The following is a 23,021-nucleotide window of genomic DNA, read 5'->3' on the forward strand; positions in this document are numbered from 1 at the left end:
CTCCCACAGACCAAGACGCCTCTAAATCCTCAGACTGCCGAGACAAACACGTCAATCTGAAAGCACTGAGACAAACAGAAGCCATTAAGGGCATGAAATATACAGAAGCTGCAAGTCTGAGAGACTGAAGGCAAGGTGACAAGGCGAACTGAGAAAAGTGACAAAGTTCAGACAAAGCAATCCCCCCCCCCCCACTGTATTGGTACTGCGGGCAGTTCAGGTCCAGAGAGTCGAAGTCCAGACCATGTTCCATCCAGCCAGATGAGTGATCTGTGACTCTTTATACTCTACTGGTTGGTAGACACAAAATCACGCTCTGGACTTTTACTCTCTGGACCCGAACTGTCCACCTCTGGTGACCGCCTGGATTAAACCAGTCAGTGATATAGTACCAACCAAAACTACCAACAGCTGGCTTCAAAGCCAATTATCTCCCAAAACAAGCGAGCAGAGAGACTCCATTACAAACCACATAACACTTTGGAAAGATTATCATTATGTTACCCTTACATATTTTTTATAACCTTGTACAGTTCAAATAAAAACTCCTCAAAAACATATCCTCACAATTAGTTAGACCTTTCATTAAGGATTAATTTGAAACACCTGGTTATGATTACATAAAGCCATCCATCTTCCCTCCACATACCCAGTACAAGGTCTCAGAGGCTACACAAATGCTAATTGTATTTAAAATCATTCTCTTCAGAGTAATAAAACAATCCTGTTGAATGGTAATACTGAGAGCAGCACAAGCGGCCCAGCGGGGAATTGCTCTTCTCACTTATTTGGGAAAACTGAGGACAGCGGGTTGGGATTGAGGCGAGTGACCCCTTCTGTAAACACGGACCCAAAGCCCCCACGGGCCGCCGGCCACCACGGGACATGCTGCTCTGCTACCAATTCACAGGCATTTACAAATAAAAATGGCAAAGGAGGAGAAGGGCTTCATCAGAGCGGGAAAATATCATCCGACAGCAGTGAGTTAGAGAGGAAAGTATACAAACCAATCTCTCCACGTGCAATTAAACTGTCCTCATTCTAAGGCGTGCGCAAGGGGAGGGGCTTAGATACCCTGGCAGATTCGGGGTGGGGGGGGCAGCACTTTACAGGGGGCCTTGGATACGTAAAATACATTATATAAGGGAGGTGGGGGGGTGACATTATGTCAGGGGGTCCAGAATTCCTAACTATGCCCCTGCATACATGTCATAGCACTTTGTTATGACTGTGGCTGATTTATTGATGCCCCCCTCCCAGTTTTGCCCTATTCGCCCTCATACTGGGGGGGGGGGGCAGATGTCTGCAGCACGATTCCAGCTTTCTGTAGCATCGATTATATTATTTTACCGTGGATGGTTACCCTGTGTTCAGCCTCAATCTGATATACAGAGTGACACCCCCGCCCCCCCGTTGCCACTCGAAAGGAGTGGCCCAGGTCCCCCCCACTCCCCCTGTCTCGCTCTCCATCCCAGCACTCCCAGAGAACGAGCTGCACAGCCGCGACATCCCGGCCCAAAAAAGACAGAACGTGCGCAATAGCAAAGCTGAAGCGAGAGCAGACGGGGGGGGGGGGGGGGGGGGGGGGGAGGTGGGGGGGGGGGGGAAGAGTCCACGTACCCCTATGGAAGCATTCAAGTCCCCCATAGTCACCTGCTTGGCGCGTTCCATGGCCTGTATCACCTGCTGCTGGTGCTGGAGAAGAAAAACAAAAAAAAGAGAGACAGACGACCTCAATGAGAAATTAAGTTTTAAGGGACCTGTAGGACACGGCTTTTATGGGAGAGGAGTTTAGCTGTATGGCTCCTACCCATGATTCCCCTCACGCTATCACCCACAATCCCCCTCACGCTAATACCCACAATGCCGCTCACACTATCACCCACAATCCCCCTCACGCTAATACCCACAATGCCGCTCACGCTATTACCCACAATCCCCCTCACGCTATCACCCTCAATGCCGCTCACACTATTACCCACAATCCCCTTCACGCTAATACCCACAATGCCTCTCATACTATTACCCACAATTCCCCTCACGCTATTACCCACAATGCCCCCCACGCTATTACCCACAATGCTCCCCAGAGCTAACACACAGAGTGAATGGTCACGGTGTTTCAGTGTGACACCGCCTGCTATGGGCACAAGGTTCAAACATGGTGAACAGACACACACACCCTGACCCTACACGCACGCACACGCACACGCACACACACACACACACACACACACACACACACACACACACACACACACCACTAGGGGGCCTATGCCAGAGCAGATGTGCGCCTCGTTTTCATGTCACTCCTGTGGAGGGGGGCCCGGTGCTCACCTCCTGCGACAGGAATGGGACGAGCTGGGCGCAGATCACGTTCAGCCGCTTGGCGATCTCCGTCTGCAAGAGAGAGGGCCGTGTCACACGTGGGGGGCAAGTCCACATTGACCCCCGCCCCCCCCACACTCGCGGCCGAGCGCGCGCACAAACACAGGATGCCCCGCCTGCGCAGTGCACGGTAAATATTTCAGCGCCCTGCATCTGCTCTGCATGCAAATTCAGCACGAGGGGAGCAGGCAGGCCTGAAATATTTACGGCCAGCATCTGGTGTCGGCTTGGGGGGGGGAGTGGGGGGGCTAACCATGGGAGTCGGCCTCGCCCAGCCGAGCCAGCGATCCCCCCAGCATCAGAGCACCAATTAGGCTGACGGAGCACCCCATGCTGCATCAGACAGCCGGTCCGATGGCACCGTGCCCCCAGCACCACCCTGACTCAGCCACATGGTGGCGCCCGATCGAGATCGGGCCTCACGAGACAGCAGACGGTAAGTCGCAGCCCTCGGTTTACAAATGGGGGGGGGGCAGAGTTCCCCTCTCTGCCCAGGGGTTGCCGCTGTACACCTCTGCACCCCCCCCCCACACCACCCCGCCGCCCCCGTCCTCTTCACAGGAAAATATACCCTGATGCGCCCCCCCCCCCCTACCATTCCCACCCCTGTCAGCACTCTACAAAAAAAACATCAGCATCTTACCCTGAGAAACACAATGATTTCTTGTTAGAGAACACCAACTACCAAATTACATCCTCGGGAGAGCAGGAAGGATGGGGGGGGGGGAAGAGAAAGAGAGAGAGAGAGAGATACACAAAAAAGGAGTGTGGGAAAGTGGATAGTCAGAATAGTGGGACTAAGGAAACGATACACGATAAGAACGAGAAAGAAAACAAGGCCAGCAGTGGAGGGGGGGGGGGAGGGGTAAATTAGTAAGGTCATCTGCAGTGGGGGTCAAAACTGAATGAGCTGGGGGCTGAGGAGCCAGACACTCAAAGGCAGTGACCTGATCAGAAGTGACATTCAGCTCTGACTGCAGAGGGTGGGGGACCGGTGAGAGGTGACAGGAAGGCGGACATGGGGAAGGCGGCAGAGGGGCAAAGGCCCCCCCACGAGGATGGATGGGCTCTCTGGAAGGGAGAATAGGGGTAAATACCAACAGCAAGGCAGCCCGCTGTAATGCACACGCGCGCAGACTGAAATAATGAGATTTAAATGCCGAGTGGGGGGGCAGGATGGTTCTGTAGGCATCCGTTAAAAGGCGAGCAGGTCCCTGGGGGGGGGGAGGTACTCACCTGCTTGTGCATTTCGATGTTAAGGCCGTACGACATCTCATAGTACTGAAAAAGGGGGAAAGGAGAACAATTTAGGCTAAATTAATTTACTACACAAAGCAGCTCTTCCACAAGCGGCTGGCTTATAACAATATACGTCTGCTTCGGCAGTCCAAGTGTGATTTAACAAGTAAGCGAGGGTTTAAGTAGTAACGGAGTGGGAATGACAGGCAACAGGAGGGCACGGGCAGACGCTGGATCGCTTCCACGCGCGGCAAGCCGCCAGCTTTTCAACAAATAAGCTCTTCCTGACAGCTGGCTGCCGGAGCCACGCTTGTGCCAGGATTTGGCTGTTGCTAGGCGACGTCTAAACTCCAAAGTCAGATGCCAAAAAAAAATTGAAAAGTAGTCTTTGCCAAGATGCATCAAGCGCCAACAACATACCGGGCCCACGACAGTCATCTTCAAAGCTCTGGTCAGTACTCAACTTGGATTTTTTGGTGTTTATAATCTGGCTCATATTTTCAGGTCCACTACCAAAGAGTGTTGCCAACTCTGCAATTCTCTGTTTAAAATTATCACTGCACTTCAGGCCATTTAAAAAAACACAGTGGAGACGTTATACCCGTTCAAGGCTGGACCACTCCCACAACGGTTCACCTTATTTAGGGAGAAGGCATCGATTGGTCACAAATTCCTTACGACCTGACACTTAATCTTGAATTACATCCCAGCTCAGTGAATCTGCTAAAATGCTCCTCTCGTGCCAAAGTCAAAGTTCGATTGCAAAAAAGACTGAACTCAGCAGACTTGCATGCCGAGTTTAAATGCTGCTTCTGATTAGCATGGAGGCACGTGAAGCGCAAAGGTTGGGGCGCCCCTGCATTTTCAGTCTTTACCTGCAGCCCGGTAAAGTTTAAGACGCCACAAGCGAGCGGCTGCTGCCGTCTGGTGTCTCACCATCACGTAGTGCCTCTGGATCTCAGTCTTCTCTGTAGCTAACTTCTCACACTCCAACTTCAAACTGTGAGAGGAGGAAAAAAAACAGGACGGGGGGAAGGCATGTCATAAGTCAATGTGTCTTGGAACTGCTACCAATCTATATGGGTCTTCTCAGGACTCGATACACCGATTTGCTCACTCACACACACACACAATTTCATTCAGGTCGTTTTACTGGCCACATGGCACATGCGTGCTAACCAGCGACAGAGAACCACATCTTGTCGCCGGTTTATTAGTCTTCTGCTGAGGTTATGCAGAACTTCGCAATCGTTCTACTATCATTTCGGATGCATCTGCGGCGAGTCAGGATCTGCTTGGAGAAATGGAGCGTTTTCCTCTGCTGCAACCACATTCAAGTCAACGACAGGCTACCAGACAGCAGGGGGTCCTTAGCGGAGCATGCAGTCCTCTTAGTAAGCCTTTGGCCCTCCCCTCCGTCCTCCATGACTCGCCAACTCCACCCCACCCTCCAGCTGCTCTCAGCCACAATGACTTGTTTTCTGGCTGCAGATTTATGTAGAGGGAGCGCGTGAGCCCAGGAAATTAGAATATGATTAATGCTGCAACATTAGACGCCCGCGACAGGTAACGGGCGCACATCCGCCCCCCTTCAGCGGTCTCGTGGAGCCGCTGAAAATTGACTCATTTATCACTGTAAGCTTGGGGTGGGGGGGGGGGGGGTAGGCGGGTGGCAGCAGGATTAAATTCATTCCCTTGATAGATTTTATTATCGGGGAACCGTCCCCACGTAAAAGCCCACCATGCAGAATTTCTGAATTCTGGCAAATTGACACGAGCTCGTTTTAGAGAAGGATGAATCCAGTAACATTCAACTGCGCTGCGTACTACAGGGGACGCTGAAGTCGCTATGTTTCGTGGCAAATATTAATATACGTTAAAACTTTCAAAATTAAGAGTGGCAGCGAACTAAGCTTGGGGGCCTGATTAAAAATATTAGATGAAGCCATCGCAATCCTCGCAGCAGCGTATTAACAGAGTGGGGAAACTGGGTGCAATAAATACATACATATACGCATTTATTACGCTCAGATTACCATAGATGTACTATGATCTAAATCAGCACCCCATACAGACCTCTAATATCCAAACTGAGCTGGAAATGGCACAAAACCTAAAATAAAAAATACATTAATACGGTACCAGTGCCAACAGCACAATGTTAAATAGTACACTGTGTCTGATGCAGGCAAAATTCCTGCTCAGTTATACCATGCAGCCTTAAAACATTCGGATTTCAAATTCCAGATGATCTTCTGTCGGCCTCCTATTCAAGGAACTTGAATCACTCTTGCAACTATCAAGCTACCTAAAACGATAAACATTTGAAAGTAATCCGTTTGCTTCACATCTGCAACTACTCCTGGCGCAATGTCACCCAACGAAAGAAACGAAAGACCATTTCGTAATATTTACAAGCTGATCCCGATTATGCCACAGGGAACAGTGCTAAAACAAACAGCGTCGCATGAAAACCATGTGTTTACATACATGTTCAAAGCTAGGAGCAGAAGACTGACTGGCCGGGTACAGCAGGGGGGGGGGGGGGGGGGCAGGCATGCATTTCAAACAGGAGTTACTGCCAGTGATAATTAGTCCCCGGCTGAGCGGCAGTGAGACACTGACAGGGAGGGGATTGGGATGACTGAGGTGCACTGGCGTGTGCTTGCAGCCTCATCGCCATAGCGACAGCGAGCCAGGCGTTCCTGTGTACCCGCTACAAAGCTGCGCTCTGCTGCCTGGACGCCATGTGTACATACACAAACTGACACACACAGTCACAAAACCGTCACATTTCTTTTAAATATTCCAGTGCAGAATGAAAGATATATGCACACTGGAATTTTGCCTTACAAGTTTTATAAATGCTTAACTTTTATAATTAAAATACCAACAACGCTCTTCCGTTAATGTTGGCCTTTTGCACATTTGTAGCTGAAGTATGTTTCCGGACCTGAACACATTTTATCATCCATATCAGCAAATGCATGCATTTACTCTGACAGACGGAGGACATTTTTATTAAAAACTGGCTTCGTGGGCCCAATTTGTATTCTTTAAACGTGTTTTTTGTATTTTTGAAACGGTAACAAGGCACTTGTGACAAGACACAATGAATGCAAAATGTGTGTCACGCAGGGGTGGAAAGTTCAGGTCCAGAAAGTACAAATCCAGACCAATGTTTTGTTTCAACCAACCAGTTGAATACTCTGTGACAGACTCTCTCTACTGGTTGGGCAAATCTCAATTTTTCCTCAATCTCAAGACTAGGATTGAATAAATCTTTTTCGAACTACAGGAACTGTACGGATTAATTTTTGTGTATCCTGTTTATTCCTCGACTCGCAGTCCCTAATCAAACACAGCCGCATTTAATGCAAGCCCCCCCCCCCGGCACACACTTGTTTTAAATTTAAGGCAGCATCGCATTAATGATTTATGTTTGTACAGCACACATAGCGTTACTGTATTAGTGATTTTGCTGTAGTTTCAGCATCGGCCCACCTACTCCTCAGACACATTGATCTGCACAACAACTCAAGAACCTTTTAACGGATCTTTCTCAAACTTCCCACAGACATTTTACAGTTGAGGAGCTAAAACTGGTTACGTGTTGAGACCGATCAACCCAAAATTGAAGCAGTGCCACATATTCATTCATTCATTTTGCACTGCTTATCTGGGATGAGGTCGCGGGAGCGGCAGTCTAAGCAGGGACGCCCAGACCTCATTGCGCGGTGCTGCACACAAAAAAATGATATGGATGAAGATCTACGTTTGGTTTAATTTTTAAACAAATTGCCCCAAAAGTGAAGCAGCAGTGCCGCGTGCCACTTTTCCACTGCCAGCAAGAACGGAGCCGTACCTGAGCTGTACCGCAAACTAGCGGTTTTCCACTGCAAAGTGCGAGCCGAACCCGAGCTGTAAGCACCCTGACAAAAGCGTAAGCAAACCAAGCTGCTTGTGTGACCACCATCTGATTGGTCAAAATCCATGGAGGTACCAGTGTTCTGCACATGGATTATCTGAAGGAAAAAGCATATATATTATTCATTATTAGCACATTGTGATATATTGATGCATTCTCAAAAACTCAGAACCTGAAAACTTCAAAACTTCCTACTTAAAGTACTATAAAACAGCTGAATGGAATGGATTTTTAATGCAAATTTATCAAACACTAGCAGAATTAGCATTCGCTTGCATTAGTACACTGTAAAAATATATATAATCATAATTGCACATAATAAATCATGATGAACACCGTGTGAACAATAAAAAAGCGTCTGTTTTACGGCACTGTCACTCTCCAACCCGGTAGTGCCTTTACTGAGCTGACCCTTCTGCAGTGGAAAACCAAACCAAACTGGTACAGTGCAGTAACTAGTCTCTCTTCATGGTACAGCTGAGGTACAGCTTCATGTATGCCAGTGCGTAAGCACCATTGCTCATGTGAACACGGTAACTCTAAAAGTATTGTATGGATCTTTTTCAAACTTCACAGGCACATGGGGTAGCAAACTGGAAGTCAGCAAATTTAGTAAAAGATCACCCCAAAACTGCAGCAGATATTTGATTCCATTAGTGCAATAACTGAAAGCATTTGGCAGATCATTTTCACCCTTTGCAGACATGTTGCAAGGTTGAAGATCTGGACCAAATCAAATCAGATAAATCGCACCAAAATTGAAGAAGCACTGTATAGTGATACAGAGCCTGCAGCCACCGTCTTTTATACATGGATGTTCTGCTGATCTTTTAAGCACAAATATTCAGTGGATCTTTGCACAGGTGAGTAATTTTTAAACTGTAGGGAGTGAGATGATTTTCTGAATATTCCATAATAAAGTTTCTACTAATTTTTGAACACAATTATCCCCGTTCTGCAAATTCTATCCGTAACCGTTCGGTAGCAGGCCGGCGAAATTTATCATGGGAAAATTTAATCGTGATACTTTATTTGGAGACGCGGGGAGTGTAAGGTATGCTTTGAATATCTTGTTTTGACTGCGGCGTTTTCATTGGGCAAAATTTGTCACTCAAAATGCCCCCCAGTAGGCGGAGCAGTGGTGTCGTGGGCAGTGGTGGCTTAATGGTTAGGGATGTACACTTGCAATTGAAAGATTGCTGGTTCGAATCCTCGACCAGCAAGGCACCTCTGAGGTACCCCGAGTAGGGTACTGCTCCCCGGGCACTGAATTAGCTGCCCCCTGCTATGTCATGATGTCACATATGGGTTAAAGGCAGAGGACACATTTCGTTGTTGTGCACTGTGTGCTGTGGTGTTAACAATGACCACTGATCACTGTGGGATTCTATTGAATCCCACATCACCTAATTCTAAATGGCATTACTATGTGTGTGTCTGTGTTCTAAGTGATAGAGCCAAGAGGTAAACAAAAAAACTCTAGTCTGTAAATCCTGACCTTGCTGATCGTAGGTAAACCCTTGTATATACTGTAAATAAGAATAATTTTTTTGTGCAGTGTTTTTTTGACATCCTTCTCGCATGTTGTGTTATCGTCCAGTACTGAAAAATAAAATGCTAAAGCCCGATTTAGTATCGCATCGACACTTCGCCTGGGTAGTTTTACATTTTTATGTTCTATGGTTTTATCGGTATGAAATTATGATTTATCAAGTCTGATGTAGTACTTTTGTTTACTTTAGACTTATTATTCTGTGTTAACGATATAAAACGTGGATAAAGCGGTGCTTTTAAACCCAACTGGGCGATTCTTCTCTTTTAGCTCTACATCACAAGAAAGTTTAACTATCCCACTGGTAACTATACCATTTTAATACTGGGGAGGCTATAGAGGTACAGAAATGACCTGGGGGGCAAATATAAAATTAACTACGGAATTAATCAAATCACACAATAATCACACAAAAACCTACTAAAAAACTCTGCATGGCCAGTTGCCATAAAGCGTATATTTTACCGATTCTTAATATTGCCAGGAAGGAATTTAAAGTACGCCTTTATATGAGAACATAAACCTATACCATGTGTGACGAAGCTGCTTACAGTAGGTTAATTTATGCACCGGCATTTCGTAAGTATAGTTTCCCCGTTTCTGTTAGCCGGCTAAGTCTTGAGCCGCGGCATCTCATCGACAACAGCGGTTGTCAAAAGCAAGTCGTTGCTTTACCAATTACTTTAACAACCTGTAAGAGGTGTGTCTTGAAAAAAAATAGCTCTCCTTAGTTGCGGTGAGACATTAAAACATTAAAATACCGTTTTGTGGCGGCGGCCACTCAGCCCTGAACGCGAATCCCCGCTCGGGTCATTTTTCCCGGCAACTATTATGTGCGAAATTTGAAGATCGAACCATCGGTTGCAGCGTTTCAAGGTTTTGTTCTTGGGAGAATAAAATGAAACAAGATCCTCACACAACACAGGTCTGTACAAATGATCTTGGGCAAACAGGTATTTTTATGCTAGTGCTATGCTATTGTATTCAAAATGTTCCCAAACACTAAAGATCTTCTATTTCACTTCCTTCTAAACAGAGCTTGCTATAATTTAACATAAAGCTGTTCTAATTATTTTTAGTAGGCTAATTTTCTTTTCAACAATGCTTAATCGCTAGTTTAACCAATCAACTATTCACCGCTGACTTAGTTTACATACTGATTATGTCATTCTGACTACTTAATAAATGAACAAGCCAGAACTGGTTAAAACTGTTTAATAGTAGAAACGTAAAATTCACTAGATATGACATTTGCATCGCTGTTTCCTAACAGGTCAATCAAGTCTAATTAGAAGCTGGTTTTAGCGACAGTTTACCCATGGGGTCGCGGGGGTTCATTTGAGATAATTGGAGGAGCAGATACCAGATGAATAACCGGAATCTGCACAACACGGAGATTCAGAATGTGCCCTTTTCGGTCATTAAGGAAATAATTCACTTATAACACCAGGTCTAATAATGTTGTTGCCATACTAATAGTGGACATCCAAGTTTAAGATGCTGACTAATTAAACTGTTTAAAAAGTTACGGGAAACAAAAGGAAGTTTTAGAAATTTCGAATTCTGTAACTTGAGTGAGGCGACACAGCGTTAGGACGTCCCCAGCCTCCTACGACGGCGGCCGCTGCTGAGGGAGCATCGCTGGGCACCGTGCCTTTGCTGGTTTCATTCTCTGCAGCCCATAACTCTACCCACCCTGACCATCGATAATGAACTGAAAGCGTGTGCGACCAGGAGCTAGCAAATGGTGGGAAAAGTTCAAAGTCGCAGATAAAGAGACAGGGCTGGACTGGGATTAAAAGCGGCCCTGGACTTTGGGGTCCCCTCCCATGGTGAATTTTAGCTGCCCGCAAACCCATGGGCTCACTGAGAAAATGCCCGGAATGCCAGAAGGCCAGTTTAGGCTTGGAGACAGAGTAAATGAGAAACACCGTACAAGACCAGCCACAGGAAAACTGTTACAATGTATATTCACTTTCAATTTATCTACTGATGCAAAACTTAACTTGACCTTAGCAATAACTTTCTAGTCACCGTATAAATTACACAACCTTGCAATACTTGACACAAAATCCATATGAGATTCAAATGAATATTAGGACAGCTCACGTTTGAAAAGCTACTTCACAAGGCCTCCTGGTCACAAAATTGAGCCTAACCCTCAGACCGTCGGATTGCCCGTAGGGTGAATCATACTGCGCTAAATCCCATCAAACCATATCGGTCATCCGCTTCGCCGCGGGAATCGGTAACCACCTCTGTGGAATTCTTTCGCAAATTGGAAATTATCATTTACGTCATTCACAAAGAAGCGAGTGCAGCTTTCAAAATACTTTGGTTGGAACTTAATTATTGGTCAACTGAACACAGTGAACACAGGTGGTCATCATACATTGTTCCAAGAAGATCCAGAACGACAGCACCGCAGACGTTACCAAAACACTGAACTCACTAGACTGTAAGAGAGGAGACTGAACTGTGGCATGAACAGAACGAGATTCCTGCCATATTTAACCCATTAGTAAAAACCACGGTAACTCAGATCTACAATACAGTGCAAGTGCAGGCATCCAAGTATACCGGCCACAATTATCATACCAAATCAGCAAAAAAAAACTAAACACAGTAATATGTAGTTGCATTTTTGGTAGGTAGGTTGTTTTGAGCCATAAGAAAGATTTTAATCCATCAGATTAGCTATATGTTTAAATCCTGAATCCATTTCAGCCTAATGACTAATCACTGCATATGCATATATCAGTTAAATGACACCCTTGTGCTTAAATTTCTAAATCAATGAGCCCCATTTGAGGAAATGCTGTAAATATCCCGTTACAGCTGTGGACCAGACGAAACACATCTGCCGGATTTTGACTCAGATAAATGTGAACTTTTCAGCCACACACAGACACATAAACCCATAAACCACAACCACATGCTTCGTCACACGCAGAATGGGGGGGGGGGGGGGGGTGAGGGGTGGCCACATGACGACATCATCACACACACGGTGCTTCAGGCGTGGAAAACTTAAACTGTGAACCCCATTCCAAACATAAACAGGGTGTACCGCACTCTGCGGTTTATATTCAAGTGCAGAACGCAAAGTCTTATTTCCAGCAGACGTGAGCGAGTATGCCGAGCTTTTGGAACACTGGGGGGGCTCAGGCATTTATGCTTTGATTTCATTCTCCACGGTCGCACGCGAGACATGTGACATGACGATCTCGTGCATCTGTGTGCCGCACGTGCCCCGTGCGAGCGTCTATGGGGGGACACGGCATGCCGGCCAGAGAGGAGCACACGGGGGAGGGTCAACCTGCAGGATTACCGCAATCCTACCATTAGGGGCTTTGCTTTTCCTACTAAAGGGTCCTCGAAGGCAGCCATTTTTCCTTAGAAACAAAAATATAAATAACACTGCGCGCATTTTAGGGCCATAAATAAAACGACTGCATTAGTCACCGAGATCAGGCCGCAGTGGCCCTTCCATGCGGCAGCTTTACCCCATCAGGCGAGTTTACCGGCTGTCTCCCTCCCGCTCTCGCACACACAGCGCTCATATCAAAGCCTTATTCACCAGCTCCATCTCTGTCCCGCCCCCTAACCCTTCAGGGGTTTGCGTTGGGTCGGCAACGATCAATACTGCCTTTAAAAGAGCTGCGCTTCTGATTGCGCGGGTCTGGCAGCGCGGCTGTGTGGATCAGGCATCCCAGCACGACGTGTGTGCCGGGGAGCCCAATTAGGTGACCCCCCCCCCGGCCCGTCCCGCTGTTATGCAAGGAGACAACACCTGGAGCGACGCGTGGCGAAGATCAGACGGTGGCGGGCCGCAGGGGTGTGGCGACAGAGCAGCAGAGGAGCTTGCTCTTACGGACCGGAGGGACCCGATTAATTCTAGCCCATTACAATCACGGAGGGGGATGTTTGTGTCCGGGTTATGGCGTCCCGCGATGAGGGCGGCAATCAGAGGCGAGCCATATAAAAATCTGCGAGATCACAGCAAGGATTCCCAGGCAAACACCGAGTGCAACGTCGCTGTCGGCAAAGTGGTTTTGGCTTTGCCAAAAATAGCAGTCAGCTTCCTCCCCCCCACCACAACCCACCCTAGTGGCCATCAAGGGGATGAAGGGCAGTTCATGGCACAATGCACCGATGTCCGACGAGAGCAGGAGGGGGGTGTGTGGTAACGACAGGCCCAAGCAGATTCCTGTTTGCCTGTGGTAACAATCAATCGTAGGTTGTGTGGGGGCGGATTTTGCTGAATCTGCCGTGTGGAATGAGAGCCAGGGCTGCGTGAAGATGCCCAGGGAGGGGGAGGAACCAGCTCTGGATTCCTGCATTCCAATTCGTCAGATGGCACATCAATCAGATACATATAAGCAAAGAACAGTGAATGCTTTCGCCAAACAGGAAAACCTCCCACACAGAGCGTGACAGCTACGTAAACATCACACCTCCCTAAAGTAGTGGAACACCACAACGTCAGCAAATCAGTAACTGTCCAGTTAGTCAAACTGAAGAGCCTGATTATCCCAGTCATCCCTGGTCTGCTCACTGGTTCGCCACTTCCACCCTGGTTTACAGAGCTCCTGGTGATCGACCACGGCAGCTGGGGCTTTCGCCACCACGCCACGCCAGGGCAGGGCAGCACTTAGCCGCCCGCAGCCACCGCTCTGCCACAGCCGGCTCTGGGCCGGGTCCCGCATTCCTGGGACGCCACAGGCAACGACCAGCCACACGTCCACCAAGCCAAAGAGTCAAAGCACGGCGGCATCAGAGTCCCGAGAGCTTAAGGAGCCGGAGGAAGCACGTCCGCGCAAAAACAGAGAGAACAGACACGTCCCTTCACGGATTCCAGTGATGAACGACATTCTTAACGGTCAACCTGCAGAATGTGGCCCCACAAAATGTGCTCGTCTTACAATAATGAATATTAGTTAATCTGACATTTAATTAAATGTTAACACAGCATAGCTAAACCACAGGCTAGTTGAAGAGTAGCAGATACCATAGGAAAGTTATTCACTGCAACTGGGCAGTGAAGCCAGCATGTACAAGAGAAATAAAACGATTCACTGGAATTTAAATTGGAAATGAAATGACTAAGCATATTTAAATTCTCAGTTCTGTATAGATACACATGCACACGTGCTAGATAATTGTCTCTCTCCTAAGTTGGTTACACAGACACGCATACACATGATTTTTTAGTTATTCCATTACCTGGAGGGTTCTACTGAATATTCATATTAATACAGTATTAAATATTAATACAATTCCTGTTTATACATGGTGTAATTAATACTCCATGTTGTTAAGACAAATGACTTTCGATTGAATAGAATAAATTCAGGTGCAGAGCAGCCTATCAGGCTGAGGTGTCCTGTACTGCGGCAGCCGGGGGGGTCAGCTGGCCAGCGGACCTCCCTACCTTTGGTACTGCGTCTGCAGGAACTGGAACTCCTCCTTGATGCGGTCCAGGGTCTCTGGATAAGTGAGCTTCAGAGACTGGGGGGCCCCGGACGCAGTGGCTGCCGCCGCCATGGCCGCCGAGGCCGAGGACCCCGGGGGTGGCTGGAGAGGTGCCTGCGGAGAAAGAGTAGTGTCATGGGTTGGGGATCCAAAAACAAAACAAAGGCGTCAGAACATCAAAAAAAAAAAGGGGGGGGGGGGTTCCATTTTCAAAGATTTCCCAGGAAAACACACGGCATGTGATTGTGCTATTTTATAAATAATGTGTCACAGCTGAGAGCAAAGAAAATGGTGAAATCAAAGCGGATTATAAAGGAACAGGGCAGATATGGGGGAGGGAGGCTTGGCCAAGGGAATAGCGGGTGCTGGGGGAGACGAAAGCAAGCAGGGGGGAGTGGGGGGGGGGGGTGGGAAGAGTAGCAAGGTCAGGACGAATCGGGAGAGACGGGAGGTAGCAACTTCAGGACACAGGGGATAGTGGCTGGTGTGCACAGATGGGGGGTTGCTCACCAGAGAGGGGGGGACAAAATAAGAGCAGTTTTGTAGGAAGTCAGACTTAAAAAATAAATAATAAAAAATAAAAGCACCACATGGCCCCTTACCCTAGGCAGCAGTCCAAAAACCCAAGCCCCCCCCCCCCCCCCACCACAGGACTCTGCAATTAGAGGTCAGTAATGTACAAAAGGAGGCATATAAAGTCCCCTCCCCCAATACACAGTTTGCCTCCCTCTTTCTGGTCGACAGGCCCATAGCCCACCCCCCCCCCCCCCCAAGGCATGTAGTAAATAGCCACATAGTAAAATAACGGATTTGAACCCCACCCACAAAAATCTTCTACTTACCAATCAGGCACATGGCCAGGGGGTGAAATTCTGAGCCTGAATTTCACCCCCTGGTCACCCCCCCCCCCCATTCTTATTTCTGGCTATTTCCCCCAGAACCCCCACACGTTGAAAAAGTCGAGGATATGGCAGCAGAAGATGCCGGAATATAGCAGAAAATGATCCTCATTCAAAAATGAACGATCATTTCTGCAAGTCAGCACTCTCCATAAAACTTACACCAATTAGGAGCAATAAATTACAAAGCTGCTCTGGGCAGCATAACAGGAACCGTATAAAAACGGGCGAGTTATGTATAGTCAGGCTGAGAATGGATACTGGTGACTCAGGAGGGGGTCCTTCCATCAGTGAAAGGACAAGTCACACACTCACATGCACGTGCACACAAACAGGCAAAAAGACACAGCGATGAGATATACCCAGTGTTAAAGAACAGCGTGTTTTTCCCAGGTTATGACAGGATGTGCACGGTGCAGCTTTCAAATTGCGTGTGTGTGTGCGCACACGTGCATTTTTGTAATTATTACATCGTGGGAACAGACTTCCCCACAGTGAGATAAAAAATTGGCAACTTTTTATCCTGTGGGGACATTTTTTCCAGTTCCTACAGAAATAACCTCAATTTTATAAAAATCTGTAACTGCGATAAAAAAAAAAAAAACTAAGTCGTGCATTTTGTTGGGTTACTTATGGTTAAGGTTGTCATTGTTGGGATTAGGATTTTGCCCACAGAAATGAATGGAAAGTCCCCATAAAGATATGAACTGTATGTATGTGTGCGTGTCTGTGGGGGGGCGGTGGGGAACCAGGTCTGCCCAGAAGAGGTGGATACGCAGCGAGCTGGAAACTCAGAGCCGACACTGCCAGGGGGGGCGCGGCCCCTCCGCTGGGCTCGGAAGAGGGCCCAGGCATTGTCGCGGTCTCTAACGAGCTCCACCCCCCCACCCCCAGCAGCGGGATTCAATCTGCCGCCCTGATCCCTGCCCCAGGAGCACGGCGCACTGCCAAGTCGCACGCGGTAATTACTCCTCACCAGCCGGAGAAAGCTGTCCGCGGGACAGAGTCGGAGCCATTTAGCGGGGGGGGGGGGGGGGGGGGCTTTTTCACCTGCCCCGTCTCCACCCCCCCAAACCTGAAAGAAAGAGGAGGTAGGAGAGGCGGAAAAGGCAGGAAGCGAACGCCACCCAAAGAGGACGTCGTCTTAGACGGCAGTGATGCTGAGGCGGTGTTCAGGGGAGCTGAACACTATTTGGGGAGCCCAGCCACATTCATTTACAGCTCAGCCCAAAGAGCTGGAGAGAAGAATCATCAACACCAAGCAGCAGCGTCAATTCATAGTCATATGAAACCTCATTAGCTACAGAAAACGATATAAGGGGCCAGAATTCAGCCAGACCACAGACCACAACAGGAGAGAACAAGGGCGTAGGTTTTGATGGACACTAGTAGGGACCAAATCAGCCCCCAAGCCTGTACTCCCCTAAACACACACAGTACTCCCACAATCTTGGTAGGGACACGTCTATACCGTCCATACCCAAATCTACGTTGTCGGGAGAGAAGAAATATCCAGGTAAAACACATACTCTACAACACTCGTAGAGCATAAGTATCGTCCTAATGAGTTTGTCAAAGGATCTAGCACAGAGGCGAAGGCTGAACAAGATCACAGGAGAAACATCACATTTGGTATCTGGAACTCTGATAACCTCACATTAGCAGCATGTTTATTCACTGATTTCTCGTATCTTCTCTTCAGAAAAGCCGCCATTAGGGCTCTCCGGCGGCGTCAGCATTAATATCCCCACAGCGATCTGTACGACGTTCAGAGATTCAGTGAATCGCACTGATAGAATTTCCCCTCCCATGATGCACAGGGAGGCTGGGAAAGGAATGGATTTAAACTGGGGTTTCATTCACTCTACTGGTTTTTATATGGGGGGGCAGCTGGACCACCTTGCAATCAGCTGGGGATGAACACAGCCAGCAGACACTGTAGTTGGTCTACAACGTATAGCAGCTTGAGAGCTTGGATGCTACTAGAACTTCCGCAAAGGCAAAAGATGCAGACGCATGTAGCCCCCCCACTGTCCGGCTCTTTACCCCCCCCCCCCCCCATTACAGATAACACACCAGTCACATTGGCCTCAGATCCATTCTCTCATAAACGCACAGAGGTGCATACAGGAACACTTACACGCAAGACTCAAAACACCACAATCTCTCAGCGTCACCATGTCACATGCCCCCTGCAGGGTCTCGCACATATCACACAATCCCTGCACCCTCACCCTCTACAACCCCCCCTCCCCAAAAACAAAAAACAAAACAAAAAAAAAACATCAAAATAGCAAATCGAACACAGGCGGGGGAGCTGAAAACAGCCTTGGTTAAACCGTCATCTTAGCTTGTCTCAATCTCCCACAACCCCGGAACGCAAAACCCCACAGACATGCTGACAGAACGCACAACCTGAAACACCGACAGCGTCTACCGAGAATTCAAAGATTCAAAGTCAGCAAGAACTGCAAACACCACCTACTGAAAGCTTCTTTGCCGATCACCGCCGGTGTGCGTCATACTCTACACCAGACGTACTCCCTCAAGCGTTTGCTCCTGAAGCTGTTGGTAACTAAGTATCGAAGGTCCAAAAGTAAATAAATGATTACTGACAGATCAGCAGAGCAGGGTCCACTGACAGATCCAGGGGGGGGGGGGGTGCTTATTGTCCCTACAGCCCAACTGTTGCACATCATTCCTTCTCAGGAAAAAATTGTTAGTCAGCAATCAACTGATAACATGGGTTCGTTCACAGACCGCACCAACACTGGGTAAGAACCGGGGTGGGGATTTAGCAAATCTGAATTAGCCATTGAGCACAGTCTGCAGATCCAGCTCCTCCTCAGGGCCGACACGCAAATATGATCCTTGTTTTTTTGCTTATTGCCTCTTATATTAAGTGCTTGGAGTTCAAACCTCGATTACATTCGCGTTTCAAAATATATTTTCAACAACAAGTAGATATTAGCATTTGAAAGCGCTTCACATTTTCCGCCCCGAGAATGATTCGCTGAGGGACACGGTCACCCCCCCTCCATTGATCCCAAGTCTCTCCATACTCGGGGAAATGCCCAGGGCCCTCTCCCCCTTTTTTGCAAGCTCGTTATTCAAATGTCTGTGCTGTCAAAATGCATTAGCAATGGGGAACAGCTTGCCTGTCAGCTGCGTTAATTGCTGTAGGTGCTTCGCTTTATTAGCTCACCGCTACGGGACCGGGTGTTCTTTCCGTCATGCGGCTTTCCGAGCCACGCCTGCACGACACAGACACACCGGGCCCGGACACGCTCTTTCCGCTGGGGTCACCGCAGGGCGATCCGCTGTCCACAGGCGAAGCACAAACGCCTCCCCGGCCACAGCCGCCCGAGGGATCCCAGCCTCCATGGATGCACATCAGAGCAACTTGCAAAATGACCGTCTCACTCACTACCGCCGCGGGTCAAGACGGGGACAACGTTACGCAACATTAGCTTTACTTACAATACCGTTTTGGGGGGAAATCATTAAGTTCAGATTTTGTTAACTTAATGATTTGTAACACATTTCTCATTTGTGATCGTCGCGAGACCGCCAGAGCGCACGAGACAGGGTCAGCACACATCAGGGATCAGCTGAATATCACTGGGATTATATAAAGATGCCTTTATTTGGAGATAAGAGCGCTACCCATAACGTAAACTGGTAAAAGCTAAACATACAAACAACATTTTCGCATCAATCTCTAAAACCATCTAGGTTTCGGTACGGTCATTTCTTAAGTTCAGTTAAAACGTTATTGTTGTATGATTTTTTTTCCCTCATACTCCCTACTGATTTTACTTGTCCATCTGCTAAATACGATTAAAGTAAAGGTCACGCTTGCTAAACAGGTTGCTAGCTGATGTATATCTGCAGGCTCCCCGCCCTCCCGGACTTCGCATCCCAGCAAACTGGAGCATAAATTTCCGCGCACAGTCCGAGCCCCGCTTCCTACATTTCCAGTTGTTGCTAAGTAACAAAGTGCACCAGAGTCAAATTGCACAAACTTTAGGCTACAGCTTCTCTTGAAACCGGGAAGGAGCCGCCTCCCCGCTACATTTAAGGAATTAAAAGTATAAACATGACCGCCGAGTTTTTTTTTTTTTGACAACTTGCATGATTAAGTATTAAGAAATTCATTGGTAAAATGGTTAAAATTATTGTAGGGGAGGTGAATTCCTGACCGGATTGTTTATGCACCCTGAACAAGCAACTCAGAGATGTTAACTCATGTAAATAATCTCAGTACCTTTTTGTTGATGTTATATTTAACAATTACATTAATTGATCACTGTACTTTTTCACCACTAGATTACTGGCAAATCAGAACAGCATAAAAGTCGTCCCAAAAGGACAAAACATAGAAGGAAAAAAAAAAACTGCTTCCTCAAATCCACTAGACCTTAATTAAATTAGGTGAAACTGATGCCTCTGACCACCTATAAACACAGCTCAGTGAGCACAGCACAGGTGGGTCCATGCTAAGAGTCAAGGCCTTACTTTCTAGACAATTTTCAGGGTGGGGGGCGTGCAATCACTGCAACAGCGCTGGACGCAGACACACTAATGCACTCGCGCACACACACACACACACACCAGCAAAAGTCAAAAGCATTTTGATGTAGAAAGATTAAAGGTACTATACTATATCCACTCGCCTTACTGTTACTTAATGGCCGCCTGCCTCCCCCACACTGTACAGGACCAGACTAATCAGGAACACCAACATGGCTGCAGAGAGTCAAGGCGAAGCACAGTGTTTAGCGCGCAGCCACAGTGCTGACAAACTGTATTGCGAGAGCGCTGCAGTTCATGCAAGTTTCATGAAACGCCACAGGCTCTGCCTTCCAGGCCCACATCATGCCAGGAAACAAAAGCCTTGTGGTTAAGGAGGCCGTCAGAATAGATGGCAAGCACTATTACTTAGTACAAGGTTTTAGGGAATGAGGTTTTGCACCAAGCAATAAATTGTAAAACCTGTCTACACCATGAATGATTTTTTTTTTTACCAAGCATTTTATTTTCTTAAAAAATGTCAGGCTTCTATGCTTTTCAGCTGGGATAAATGTTATGTCATGTCTGTAATATTTGGCACTGGAATAACGAATTACGTTGGCTGTTTTGGATAGTGTCAGTATCCATTTTGTGGACTAAATTAAACCAAACACCCAAATTCATATAATGCTGGGTTTTAAAACTGACTGTTGAACTGCAAATAACATTGTATGCATTTCATGACACATACAATTTTAAAAGTGCACAGGATTCAATACTTTGCATTTAAAAGTTCTGTTACAAAACTAAAAAAAAAAAAAATCTAACAGGATTATTAAGAGTATAGATGCAAATAGATGCACTGTATAGATATTGTACAGATGTAAATATAGATGTAAATACGGTAAAGGGGATTGTGGGGGCGTCCAATGCGGTTACCCTGGTGACCTTGCTCCGGTTAGACACTTGTAGCGACCTCAGGTGTTGTTTTTGGTATCCATAAGGTAAGATCAGATTCCCCACCCTGCACATGGTGGGCTACAACTGACCCTGGGCTTTGTGGAATTGAATAAACTGGGGTGTAAGCTAAGCTCTATCCTGGGAAGCTCCGGTCTTATTTCTGGTGTAACCTTTTGGAAGGTGGAAATAATACTGAAATCGCCTTATCAGCTGGAGCAATCTTTACACACACTGCTGCTTCCTAGGCCTCATCAACTCACTTAGGTCAACACGGGATGCAGGAACTTTACTAATTCCAATGGTGGAGCAGGGACAATTTGCTGGTTTATATTCATACCTGTTCAAGTAATAACAAAAGGCATTTACAGATGTATTTATAATTTTGCATACAATAACCTACCGCGGTATTCCAATTGGGCTCACACATCAGGATGTTATACACACATTTTCATCATTTTCACGAATTCCTTTGGCTCTGACATACCATATAGCCTAAATAGGCTATATTTCGGTGGAAATTAGTAAAAGAGATAGCAACAAAATTTGGCAACACGACGTCAGCTGTCTGAGGTAAATAAAGCGATCAAGCGTCAGTGGTATAGGCTACATCTACAGTAAACTGTATTGAAGATTAAAGATTAAAATCCGTGCAACTTGATATATTGTTACAAATTTCGGCAAATTCATAGGGCAGGAGTTGTATAACTGGTGTAGCGATACCCCCGCAAATTCGGTTATACAGCCAACGTGCTTTATCGGCAAACAACGCATTCTTACCTGAAATGTGTCGAATACGCCCCGTATCACTCACTCAGGAAGATAATACTATCACCCTCTGCACACTGCTTATGTTTATCGGCATTAAAACACCGCTTCTATCTATTGTAGGTAAATCAACAAACGATACTTGAGGTCGCCTGTTGTGGTGTCCCATTATTTTGTCCAATAACGCTGGCGTATATTTACTCGGTAAACTTATGCTCATTTGAATCCAAGCAAACGAAAATTCGGGCACATGGGATCTTCTAGACAACTACAAAGTGAAGCATTTATCGTAATTTTAAGAAGTGCTGTTGTTTGAACTCTAGAGCGGTATACTCACCGGGGGTCGATTCTGGGGGTACATTTTTGGGGGCTGTGAGCCTTTTGCTTAGTCCGATTGTTTTTAGAAAACAAAAGATTCCCGAGAGAAAATGTATGGAGTATTTATTGTTGGCTTCAGAAATGCATCAGGCCCTGTTTCAAAGGCAATAATGGTAAATCTTGGCTCGTCTTACACATACCCTACTTAAGCCTTCCTTTGTTCGTGTTTTATTTAACACTGGTAAAAGAAAAAAAAATAATAACACGCGCGCAGTACTGGCTACAGATTCACCAGATTTTCTTAAAGCGAAATATTTGGTTCGGTCACTCCGTGTTCAGCACTTTGCTGCTTAAAAACCTCTCGATCTTCTAAAAAAAATCCGCAGTTTCCCACCTCCACGTATCTCCTTCGTACCAATTCTACCAAACAAGAAAAGGTAGCTATTCAGTCTAAGAGTATCACCGAGCTCCTGAGACGGACAAGACATGCAACGCAAACGCAGCTTCCTTTGTTTCGCTGGTTTCTTCGGGCTTTCCAGAAAACTCACTCCTTCCTTCTCTGCTCAGCTCCCTTTCTCACTCTCTCCTTCCCCTTCTGACTTTCAATGAATGGGACAGACAGGAGTTTTCTTTGAGAGGGAAACAAGACGCATAGTTGTCGCCACAGTGTGATCAATATTGGGCAGGCTATAGCTAATAAGCTACGTCTCCTCTTCTACGCTCTTACCCATTTCTTAAGGTTGCTGCCCAGTTAATAGATACGGGTAATTACTTGGTTCTGAATGAAATAATTCACATAGTACGGGCCAGAGTTAAACAAAATAATATTTATTTAAAAATGATATACTTCATAATAGAAGTGGAATAAATTTTACTTAATGCTAATTAAAATGGGCAAATTCAATTATGTACTTTAAAAAAAATGTTCTAAGAATGCTACCATTATTACATTGCGTATTCCATAGTCTCGCACTTGTTTTACTGA

The 23,021-nt window shown here is 46.7% G+C and overlaps 1 protein-coding gene across 6 annotated transcripts in view; it reads right to left on the reverse strand.

Annotated features, from left to right (window-relative positions):
- tle2a (TLE family member 2, transcriptional corepressor a) overlaps window positions 1–22,735 on the reverse strand; it is a 30,880-nt gene extending 8,145 nt beyond the window's left edge. For 2 of the 6 annotated variants that reach the window (XM_023843544.2, XM_023843543.2), the window contains exons 1-6: window positions 22,056–22,735; window positions 14,542–14,696; window positions 4,564–4,627; window positions 3,625–3,669; window positions 2,338–2,400; window positions 1,654–1,695 (exon numbers count right to left, since the gene is read on the reverse strand). In XM_023843544.2, coding sequence (XP_023699312.1) covers window positions 1,654–1,695; window positions 2,338–2,400; window positions 3,625–3,669; window positions 4,564–4,627; window positions 14,542–14,696; window positions 22,056–22,079 — 393 coding nt within the window. In that variant the 5' untranslated portion in view covers window positions 22,080–22,735. Of the gene's footprint in view, window positions 1–1,620; window positions 1,696–2,337; window positions 2,401–3,624; window positions 3,670–4,563; window positions 4,628–9,868; window positions 9,888–14,541; window positions 14,697–21,730; window positions 21,809–22,055 lie in introns of those variants that run through there. The other 4 variants (XM_072700052.1, XM_072700055.1, XM_072700053.1 and 1 more) reach the window with 3 other exon arrangements.
- Between the last annotated feature and the right edge of the window lie 286 nt (window positions 22,736–23,021).

This window comes from Paramormyrops kingsleyae, chromosome 15 (assembly GCF_048594095.1).
Source record: "Paramormyrops kingsleyae isolate MSU_618 chromosome 15, PKINGS_0.4, whole genome shotgun sequence".
Classification (NCBI taxonomy): Eukaryota; Metazoa; Chordata; class Actinopteri; order Osteoglossiformes; family Mormyridae; genus Paramormyrops; species Paramormyrops kingsleyae.